The sequence below is a fragment of the Crocuta crocuta genome, unplaced genomic scaffold (genome assembly GCF_008692635.1).
Source record: "Crocuta crocuta isolate KB4526 unplaced genomic scaffold, BGI_CrCroc_1.0 scaffold273, whole genome shotgun sequence".
NCBI lineage: Eukaryota > Metazoa > Chordata > Mammalia > Carnivora > Hyaenidae > Crocuta > Crocuta crocuta.
The window spans coordinates 1,186,406-1,198,282 of record NW_027529425.1 but is presented as its reverse complement, the minus strand read 5'-3'; the positions used below and the strand labels follow the sequence as shown (position 1 = coordinate 1,198,282).

At 37.6% G+C, this 11,877-nt stretch overlaps 1 protein-coding gene across 5 annotated transcripts in view; it reads left to right on the top strand.

Moving 5' to 3' along the window:
• Positions 1-10,674, top strand: part of ZNF655 (zinc finger protein 655) — a 14,575-nt gene extending 3,901 nt beyond the window's left edge. For 2 of the 5 annotated variants that reach the window (XM_077758685.1, XM_077758686.1), the window contains exons 3-4: positions 6,385-6,489; positions 7,006-10,674. In XM_077758685.1, the coding sequence (XP_077614811.1) occupies positions 6,385-6,489; positions 7,006-8,399 (1,499 nt within the window). In that variant the 3' untranslated portion in view covers positions 8,400-10,674. Of the gene's footprint in view, positions 1-190; positions 1,018-6,384; positions 6,490-7,005 lie in introns of those variants that run through there. The other 3 variants (XM_077758689.1, XM_077758688.1, XM_077758687.1) reach the window with 2 other exon arrangements.
• Positions 10,675-11,877: the final 1,203 nt, after the last annotated feature.

Below are 11,877 nucleotides of genomic sequence, written 5' to 3'. Positions count from 1 at the left end.
TTTTTTTTTTTTCCTTTTTTTTTTTTTTTTTTTTTTTTTGGCTTTGCTTATGCTGGTGCCGTCCAGGGTGTTCTTTTGTCTCCTTGATTATACTCAGGATTAAAGAAGGCTTGTTACCTGTGGGGAGGTAGCCTGCCCACTGGGAAGGTTTTTAGTGTGTTTCCCATTGCTGGCTCTTTGATCTTTGTAGGCATACTTCTCCGCCTTCCTACCACCCGGATTCATAGTGTGAATTCCTGCCCGGCCCTGAGTCATACCCAGGCAAGTGCTTTCTCTGGAGAAACACTTGCAGTTATTTCAGCAGGAATCTCCAAGAGATGGCCCAGGTATCGGCTTCCCATCGATATTGCTCGGCCCCGCTCGGAAACTCCTTTTCCACGATTGTAAGATATTAACACTTGATCGATGCTCTCAGGATGCCATCACTGTATAAAAGTGCAGCTTCCCAGATGACCTTTGTTAAATTTCTGAAGGGCCAAGGAGGCCCTCTGTTGCAGCCAGATGCATTTCCAACCTGAGTTCTGAGTTCATTCATAAGCCACAGTTGGTGGTCATCTACTTGTGTTCTGAGAAAATCGCAAAGTTCAACTCCAGCTCTCCAGTTACGATCTTTTCATGTTATTTTAGAATGTGGGACATATGCTGTGCACCACTCTTTTCTGAGTGAACATGATCCTGCCATTTCTGCTGCCTAATTTTCCTGCGACCACTGGCCTTTCCTCACATTTAACACTCTAGTCTTCTCTTTTAAGTCCCTGTGCCCCCTTCCAAGCACTGCCTTTGCCCCCTTTACTCTTTGTGGTGCTATACAGATTGATGAAATTATATGACTCCTGATCAAGTGTTCCTTAGCTCTGTCCTTCATGGATAGGAGATGGGAGGGCAAAAGAATTTAATTTCCTTATTTCAGGGTATCAAACTGAATGTATATTTAACAATTTTGTAAACTGTAAAGTGATATGTAATTGTAAACTACTGTTAATTTTATCTAATAATTACATAATTTCCAACAGTTAACCTGTCTACTTTTTGGAGTTAAAAAAAAGAAAAAAAAAACTTCTTAGCACTTTAATCAGTCTAATAGCACAGCATGCTGTTTGGCTGAATTTTATCCCATTTCTTCTGTCATTTCTGCACATATACAGGACATGCATGCACACTCACACTTAATGGCTACAAATGCATACAAGAAACCCTCCTATTTAACTTGCTTTTATGACCAAGTCAGCAGTGTCTTTTTTTTTTTTTCCTGAGAGAGAGAGAGAGCCTGATCAGGGGAGGGTCAGAGAGAGAGGGAGACACAGAATCTGAAGTAGGCTCCAGGCTCTGAGCTAGTTGTAGCACAGACCCCGATATGGGGCCCAAACCCACGAACTGTGAGATCATGACCTGAACCAAAGCCAGACGCTCAGCCGACTTAGCCACCCAGGCACCCCAACTTTTTAATAAATATTTTTTACAATCTTTGGGAGATCCTCTTTATATTTGTGGGCTCAGCAAACTCCACCTGAAGTTTAAGATTTTACGCTTACTTAGCTTAATGTTTGGTGTTGTAGATTAAGGATATTATAATTCAGTTCCTGACTTAGCAACCCCACTGTCAAATTCTTTTTCCCATGGCAGTAGCTCAGGGTCATATTTGTAACAGACATCAAAACTTTTTCCTTTCGGGTGAGTGCTTCTAGTATAAAGTAGTAAATATACAGAGTATGAACAGCTGAGCTATAAAAAAAGTAAGTAACAAGTCAGACTTTTCATTACCATATCTAAAAAAGATTCATATTCTGTTGACAACAAGTGAATTACTGGCTTGAGGGTATCAAAGGGGAGTTATCTGTGACTTAGTACAGGAGATTAAGACAAGGAAAGTGGCCTGGATTGCATTTCACACAGGGGCAGTGTGGGGAGGTGCCTTTTTAGATAACATCATTAGAAACATCCTTATCAAAATTTTAGTTGTTGGTAAGTTGATAGATCAGGAAGTGTTTGACACCTATCCTTTGCTTTTTGAAGTTGATGTCATAAGGACAAAAATGATTTTGTATAGAATGTCTTTTACTGCCAGGCTATTTACTATTTATTGAGGAGCCAACGTGTTATGAGGTACTTTACATATCTCATTTAATCCTTGCCATAATCCTGTGAGTAGTTATTATTTTATTTTCTACCTGAGGAAACTGAGTCTCTGAAGAGTTAAGTGATCTGCTTAAGGTCAGAACTAGGCTTAGGACTCAGATCTGACTCTGACGCTTATCCTGTTTTTCACTGTTTTAACCCTTAGGATAATTAGTCCAACCACATGTAGTGTGGTTTTGTGTGTATGTGTTTCAGTGTTTATTTATTTATCTTGAGAGAGAAAGCCCGAGCTGGGGAGGGGCAAAAAGAGGGAGAGAGAGAATCCCAAGCAAGTTCTGTACTGATAACACAGAGCCCAATGCAGGGCTGGAACTCACCAACAGTGAGATTATGACCTGAGCCAAAATCAAGAGTTGGACACTTAACTGCCTGAGCCACCCAGGTGCCCCTGTAGTGCTTTTATAGTCTTAGGGCTCTGTACTCTGATAACAATTAGGAGTAGCCATGAAAGATTGGACAGTGCATAAGGTTGTACAATTTGGGAGTGGAAAGAACATTCAAAAGAAATAAAATTGTGTAGTGGTACATTCCATTAAAATAGGTATCTACACAAGAACAGTATTGCTAAGGAGAGATTTTATTTGTGTATTTATTAAGGACCAAGGAGAAAAACATAAAGCTCCCATGTGGCAAAAATCTTAGCATAACTGGTTCAGGCAACAAACCAAATAATGAAGTAAATTTTAAATGTTATTTATTTTTCCAAAATTTTATTTAAATTCAAGTTAGTTAACATATAGTGTAGTACTGTATTCAGTTAAATGTATTTTTAAAGACTAGATTAAGTTAAAAATAGATTTAACTGGAGAACTGGCAAGATTTAAATTAATCAAAAGATTTTAATAAAATACTTTTAGATACTTTTAGAGGAAGACTCAGGAAAAATTTAATGCAAATGTATATTTTGAAAGCATAGAGTTTTGACTTTAAAGTTTAGGAAAAAGGCATTCAGATCAATGGCAAGAAAACTTGCCTTAATGTTTCCTGTGACCCTTAAAATGATAGATTTGGAAAGAATATTAATTGTGGAATCAAACTTGGGTTTATCTTCCCAATTGTGATACATTGAACAAATTATTTAAACTGTTAATCATTGGGGCACCTGGGTGGCTCAGTCGGTTGAGCTCCGACTTCGGCTCAGGTCATGATCTCATGGTTTGTGGGTTAAAGCCCCACATTGGGCTCTGTGCTGACAGCTAGCTCAGAGCCTGGAGCCTGTTTCGGATTCTATATCTCCCTCTCTCTCTCTCTCATCCTCCCCTGCGCACACTGCCTCTCTCTCTCACTCTCTCTCAGAAATAAATAAAACATTTTAAAAAAATTTAAAAAGGTATTTAAAAAAAACTGTAAATCATTATCTTCATCTATGAAACATGAAAAATATTGTATGCCTTTCTGGGTTTGTGCCAAGGATTAAATTAGATTAACTAATGTGTGTAAGTACCTGGCTTTGGTAGTTACTCAAATAGTTTTTTGGAAAGGACTGCAAGTGATATGAGATATAGACCAGATTTTTAAATACAAACACATTTCAGGAGCATGTTTGAATTCTTTCTTGATAGGAGCACCTGGGTGGCTCTGTCAATTAAGCGTCCGACTTCAGCTCAGGTCATGATCTCACAGTTTGTGGGTTCAAACCACGCATCAGGCTCTGTGCTGACAGCCAGCTCAGAGCCTGGAGCCTGTTTCAGATTCTGTCTCTCCTTCTCACTCTGACCCTCCCCCCCAGCTCATGCTGTCTCTGTCTCTCTCTCAAAAATAAATAAAACATTAAAAAAAATTTTTTTTAATGAATTATTTCTTAATAGCAATTTCCTCAAATTGGATATTGCTCTTACTGTTGCCAAGGAGTTAGGATTTTTATTATAAAGAAACTTTCATTTCTTTGACATTAAGTGATCTTTTGTTTCCTTCTAATTAGAACATCTGTGACTCCAAATCTGTTGGATCTTGGCTCTCCATGTATTATCTAATCACCATTTCTCTCATTATTATTTTCGCCTTTTACTCCATTGTCAACATGTGGGTCTTCTGTTCTCTTTCTGTACATATTTTGGAAGATCGATTCATTATCCTCACAGTCATTATTTTGCTAGTAAATTATGTGAAAGCCAGGCTCTGAAATAAGACTATCTGGCTTTGAGCCCTAGATTCACCTGTCATTGTGATCTTGGGCAGGTTACTTAACCTCTCAGTCTTCATTTTCTTATTTGGAAAATTGGTACGACAGTAGTTTCTACTTTGTAAAGTTATGATGAGTATTAAGTTAGTGAAAACTAGTGAAGTTCTTGTTGTAGTACTTTGCACCTACAAAATGCACAGTAAACCTTAGCTGAATATTTTAATGATACTGATGATACAGGTGACTTTAAGTCTATTTCAAACCCTGTTCTTTCATCTAAAATGTGGTCTTGTATTTGTAACTGCCTACTAGACATTTTCTTTTATACCTGACTGCATTACCTTGGACACAGTCTAAAATCAAATCCTTCTGGGGTGCCTGGGTGGCTCAGGAGGTTAAAGTGTCCAACTTTGGCTCAGGTCATGATCTTGTGATTTGTGAGTTCAAGCCCTGCATTGGGCTGTCTGCTGTCAGTGCAGAACCCTCTTCAGATCCTCTGTCCCCTCTCTTTCTGCTCCTCCCCAACTCATGCTCACACTCTCTCTCTCAAAAATAAACATTAAAGAAAAAATTTAAAATATAAGATCAAACCCTTTTTTCCACATGGAGATAGTCTTTTGTTGTGCGTAGGTAATGTAGGTGTAGATATAGAGTAAATAACCAAAACTTGCTTCAGTTATCAAATACTTAGAAACACCTTAATTAATGTCTGAGTTAAAAGTTGCAAATTATGTTGTCAGAATTCTGAGCAGAATATTTGCTGCTTCATGCCACACTAACCTTTTTATTTTAATTTGAAAAAGTATTTCACTTTATATGGAAGACCTTACCTAAATAACCATCCAAAAGGGGAATAGACTGTTAATGCCCAGCAGGAATACAGAAACACAGTAAATGCCTTTCTTGTATCTGTTCTGATCTGCCTGCTCATAGGTTCTCACATGGAATCTCAAGAGGACAGCTGTTGGTTTGTGATGTTTTCCAGGCCCAGTGTCCTTTTAGAAACACTAGTTACCTGTTATATGTTAACACTAAGACACAAAATTGGCATTCAGTAAGTAGCTCTTAAGTAAATAAAAGAAGTGCAAGATGATAGATATATTGTCCCTGTTAGTGAGAATTTATAAATGAAGTAGGAATGATAATTCCTGAAACCAATATAGAAATAAAAGTCTATAAAACTACATTATGTAGTGACATGTCAGGATAAGAGGAACAATAATAAATTTTGCACATAGTAAGTGGAGAGGAAGCTTTTGGAGTTGAGAGGCTTGAGCTAGACCTTGTATGTGTGCCACACGTATAAAAACTGCCTCTTTAGTACTATAATAGTTCTGCCCTCTCAGGATCAGACTGCTTCTTGCTTTTGCTTTGAAAGAGATTACATCCTAGAAATTCATTATATAAGCCAGAGAAAGAACATTTTTATGTGAAGGTGCACTTTTATTGCACTTTCTTCTCTATATCACATTAGAGTTATTTTATATCTGTCTCTAGATACTTTGCTTATAGGAGGCAGCCCATAGAACTTTGTTGAATAAACAAGAGTGTAAGCTCCTAATGGATAAGAATGTGTTCTGTTATTTTTTGTTTCCTCATGTGCACTGAAGTGAATTGAGATTGGTGAAGTTTCTCAAGATTGGTTCTTGGAATATTTATTCAGTCTTCACTGATTCTGTTGCTGCAGTTTATCACACCACACAACAGGTGCTTGAATATTCACCTTCCTCCAGTCAAGCAGAGTTACATTTTGATGACTTCCCTTTTGACCAGGTCTAATATTTGTCGACCAGGTCTAATATAAAGGTTGATATATAGGCAACAGTTAAAGAGTGAAAATGATCATTTCTGTGAAAACAGATACACACCCTTGCACAAATTCCCTTGTCTGAGTACTATTTAAATGAATATCTCTCCCAAAGTCATCAACTTGCCCCGTAACACACCTTTTTCTCTAGCACTAATAGAAGATCCTTGTAGAGGATCTTTACCCTTCTCACTCTACAGGCCTTCCCCAATGCCTTCTGAGAATTTACTTTCTCTCTCCATTAATCATTAAGAGAAAAAGTGGCTGATGTAGTATCTGGGGATACATTGCCACATCCCATTTCCTTCTCTATGAGCAGGATTTTCAATTAACAAGCCTGATGGGATCTCCCAGCTGGAACAAGATCTACAGGTCTTTGATCTGGAAGCTAAGAATAGAGAAGGCTTAAGAGATGACTGCTCAGGTGAGTAAGGTAGAATCAATCAGATGGAATTAGTAGGGAAGTAAGAGTCCAGTTGTGGAGCCAAGTTGTAGCTGCTTTGGCAATCAGAATGAAGACCTCAGCCTGTATACCAGATGGAGAGAGCTCCTTCCTTTTCCCTTCAGTTTTGATGACTTCTTTGCATTTATTTTATCCCTTGTCATCCACACGTTGTACTGGGTCCCTACTCAAGTTGCTTATCTATAATTCTTTTTGAACTATTTCCCTACTCCTTTGAAACACCTTAATTGGTTATCTTCTTACTCTGCTGAAAACTCCTCTGTTTGTACCATACCCTCAACCATTTGGATACTACCTCACTGCTCTTAGTCATGCCCTTACATCTGGTGTTGAGATTTTGTATCAGTGCTTCCGAGTAAATAAACTTCTCATTTTAGTAGATTCTAGATTAGTTTTCTCATCTCTGAGGTTTTTTTGTTTCCTCCTAAGCACAGGGTACAGATTACATTTGCATTTTCTATTTATATATTGAATCAGATGGAGAGACCAGAGAAGAGAACAAGCTGTTGATTCCTAAGCAGGAAATTTTGGAAGAAGTACATTCGTACAAAGTGAGAGTAGGAAGACTCAAAAAGGATATTGCCCAAGTTCCTGGGACTAGAGAAATGTCTAAACCTGAGGACAGATTAGAAAGGCTTCAGGAAATCCTAAGGAAATTTCTTTTCCTGGAGAGAGAGTTTAGGCAAATAACAATCAGCAAGAAAACCTTCACCAGTGAGAACAATGAATGTAATGAACCTGAAAAAAGCTTCAGTCTGGACTCTACCCTTGATACAGATCAGAGAGTTCTAAGAATACAGAATATTGATGACATTGATAAGTATGATATGGGCGTAAACCAGAATTCAGCTGCTGGTAAACATGAACAAATAAATCTTATACAGGATGTTCAGGGTAGTGAATATAAGGAAAGCTTAATGGATCTCTCCCACGTTAGCAAATGTGAGAGCATTTCTGCCACTGAGAAATCCTATAAATGTGATACATGTGAGAAAGTCTTCCATCAGAGCTCTGCCCTTTCTAGACATCAGAGAATTCATACTAGAGAGAAACCCTATAAATGTAAAGAATGTGAAAAATCTTTCAGTCAGAGTTCAAGTCTTAGTCGACATAAAAGAATACACACTAGAGAAAAGCCCTATAAATGTGAACCATGTGATAAATCCTGTGAAGCACCTGATAAATCCTGTAGTCAGAGCTCAGACATAACTCCACATAAGAGGATTCACACTAGAGCAAAATCTTATAAATGTAGTAATTGTGAAAGAGTCTTCAGTCGTAATATACATCTTACTCAACATCAGAAAATTCACAGAGAGATGCCCTGTAAGTGTAATGTATGTGGCAGTGACTTCTATAATACCTCATACCTTGCTGAACATCAGAAAGTCCACTGTGAAGAGAAAGCCTATGAATACAATGACTGTGGGTTGACCTTTGTTAAACATCAAGGAAGTCATCTCAGAGAAAAGCCCTATACATGTAATGAATGTGGAAAAGACTTCAGATTGAGTTCCCATCTTATTCAGCATCAAAGAATTCACACAGGAGAGAAACCACACAAATGTAATGAATGTGGAAAAGTATTCAGTCAAGCTTCATGCCTTATTCAGCATCACAAAATTCATGGGAAAGAAAAATCCTATGAGTGTAATGATTATGAGGAAAGTTTCAATCATAGCTCAGATCTTGTTCTTCAACAGGAAGTTTTCTCTAGAGAAAAGGCCTTTGATTGTGATGCATGGGAAAAGAACCTCAGTCAGAGAGCAAACCTTGTTCAACATCCAAGAATTCATACCAAAGAGAAACCTTATGAATGTGATGAACATGGGAAAACATTCAGTCAAATTCAGGCCTCCTTCAACATCTGAGAGTTCACACCAGGGAGAAATCATCTATGTGATGAAGCCTTCGGTCATAGCTCAACCTTTATTCAGCATCAGAGAATCCACACCAGAGAGAAACCCTCTAAATGTGATGAATGTAGGAAAACATCATCAACATCTGCAAACCCATACCAATGAGAAAACCTACCAAAACATTGAATGTGGTAAATGCTTCATGCTGTTTTCATACCTTAGTCACCATTGGGGAATTCATACTGGAATAAAATTCCATCACTGTAATGAATGTGAAATAGCCTTCAGAGAAACTACCTTGTTAGCATCAAATTCATTCCATGCAGAAAGCCTATGAATGTAAAAAACATGTATGCATGTGGGAAGATTCAGTCATATTCCACCCCTCATACAGCATCAAAGAATCCATACCCAGGAGAAGCCATTTGAGTGTAGGAAATACGACAAATCTTTCAATGAGAGTTCAAGTCTTTTTTTATCCTTTGAATGTCCAGACTAGAATCTGATCTAATGCAAATGGAAAAATTTACCACCATATTTCAGACTTTACTCCACATCAAAATATTGGAGAGAAAATTTTATATAAAATTGTTAATATATAGCCCTGATCTTTTTCATTGCTGAATATAGTCTGATGAGTGACTTGATGAATGCAGTGCTGTTTCCTCATGGCATTATTTTATTAGGGTTTTAAGTAGGTGTATAAACTTTATTTATGGAACTCATTTAAACTTTTTTTTAAAATATGGCCTATAAACAATTTTATTTTCCCTGAAATCAGTTCCTGTTACAGCTGATTCTGTTCTCTAAGATATTGTTAATATACCAATGTAAAAACATATTAACTTCTGGAAAGTAGCTCGTTTAGCTTTTTCTGATGTTCTCAGCCCAAGTTTTTTCCAGAACAGACTCTTAGGTCTGCTGTTTCCTGAGCATCCTACTTCCTATTCCTTTCCAGCTACAGCACTTGGATTCCTGTTGATTTCTCCATTCTCTTAGCACCTTCAAATGATGGTTTTCTAGTGTTAAGCTTTTTACCAGGTATGCCGTCCCTACTTGATGTTGCTGTTCTAGTGTCTTCTTTCCTAAAGTTGAAGCATCTTCCTTTAAAAAGAATTGGATTTCCACATCCTGTCCATCCATGAGTTTGAAGGATTTTATCTCCCCTGTATTTGGGACAGGCAGCTAATAAACACTTTCAAATGACACCAGGTTCTTAGCTGCCTTGTCTGCATCCATAGCCCTCTAATAAAAGAGATGATCAGAACATCAGGGATCCAACAACATGCCTGGTGGTCTAGCTACTTTCATTCAGTGCCTAATCTGCATGTCGAAGTTTAGAATTATATACTCTGTTGAAAGCCAGCAAAATGGTCAGGTCTGCTTTTGATAGAGCAATATATAAAGAAAATATACAAAAAAGTCTGAGAACTTCATAAGAGAATGCAACTTTTCAAAGAAGATATTGCTGTTCTTAGGTAATATCTCTAGAGAGAGTATTTAAGAGAGTGGCAGGTCTGTTCCTGGTAAAATTTTAATTACTACGCTTGCTTCTTTATCTGTTTGGATTTTCACACACTCCCTCTCCATCCCCCAGTCTCCCTCATCAATGCAAGACAGTATTTGAAGTGTGGGGCCTTTGTGTATATGTTTATTCATCATCACGTTTTCTGTATTATACTAGAGTCCACAGACCATATAAAAGAACTTGTATTTTTTGATTGATAAAAGTGATCACAGATGTCGGGGTGTCCAGAGTTCAGGGTTACTTTCAACACCTCGCCAAGAATTCATGATTCTTTAGATGATGTCAAAGCATTTTATCATATTTTTCCATCTTAAGCTTCATAACATTTTATGAATAAGACAAGTGTTATTTAACGTTCTTTTTGTCATTCTAGCAAGTGAGGCCTTCATAGTTCGGATGTTATAATATTCACTAGGAATCCTCAACAAATATATAAAAATTTATTGCTTATTAACCTCTAGGATAGTTCTACCACTATATTTTGCTGCTTAGCCATCAGCAAGCATAGGATCTTATCAGGGCAAAGTAGAGAACTATAATGAATTGATTTAAATGTATAAGCAAATGAAAAATGCATGTTATTTTTCCTTGTCTGTGAATATCTATGCCCTTATGTACAGAGACCAGTGGTCACTTCTGGTGATTATGAAACAGATTAATCCCTAAATAGCAAAATATGTAAAAAATCACATGTATGCATTTGATATAGGAATGTGCTTTTGTACTTCCACTTGAATAAAGGTGTGTTTGATACTCAGATTCTGTTTCAAAAAATATATAAACGCCTCAGCCAGAAAGAAGCATTTGGAAATCTTGGAGTCACCTTCCTGGCTGCAACTCACTTCCTTCCAGAAACCTGCTTCACAACAAGATTGGATCACTCCTTCATACTGATGACGAAGCTTGCTCTTCCACAGACTTCTGGAATAAAGTCTGAATGTTTAGGGTCTTAAGGGTTTTTTGACTGGAATGTTGTTGGCACATAAATAGATTGAGGTTTCAGAGAGCTGGACAGAATCTGTTTCTTTAAATAAGTAAAACATTAAAAAAAATGAGAAACCAAAGTAATCCTTGAGGAGAATGAACTTGTCTCTTTAAACTTGCAGTATTTAATCAGTCCAGTATGAGTTTGTGTTCTTAGTCTTTTAATCTTGAAGATTGGGGAGGGAAGAGAGGAAATCTAATAGTTAAGGTACAACTAATTTTATCTGTCTTCTGTCTGTCCACCTACCTACATGCATGTGTATGAACATTCATATTCCAACTTAACCCTCACAACAACTTTGCAAGTAACTAGCTCTGTATTACAGAGGAACTGTAGAGAGGTTGAAGAACCTGTTAGGATTAGTCAGCAAGTTCATAGCTCAAAGTCAGGCCTGACTCCCAAACTGTCCATCATCATGATGTTGGTTTTAGACATATCCCAGAACCTGGAGAATTTTTCCTTAGTAGCTCTTCATTCCCTGTTACATCCTCAGTGATTGACTATTATCAGTTGCAATTGATCCTGAATGCTCCCAGAGCTATCTGGGATACTAGGAGACAGTACCTTTAGGGAGCTAGTCAGAGACCCTACTCCCTGAAAGTCTTAGGTAATTTTGACAATGACAGGCCACAGGTTAGAGTTCTCAAATTCTTACCTCCTGTCAAGCTACCCCCACACCTATTACTACATTTACATTTACATTTCTCAGTGCCCAGAATATGCTTTTTTCTGCTCACTGGAACTTGTTGATTGATGGACATGTATTCTTAGATTTACCATTACTTCTGGGTAAATTATAGCAGTGGAGCAAAGTGGATAATGGGAAAATCAAGTTTGATTCCTATGTTTTTGGCTTAAGCAGAGTAGATAGAGGTAGACTGGACAGATGGAGACCACTGGAAGAGGAACAAGGAGAGGATTTCAGGCAAAAGAACATGTCAGAAGGCCTCAGATGAAGGAGTATGACCTCTTCAAGG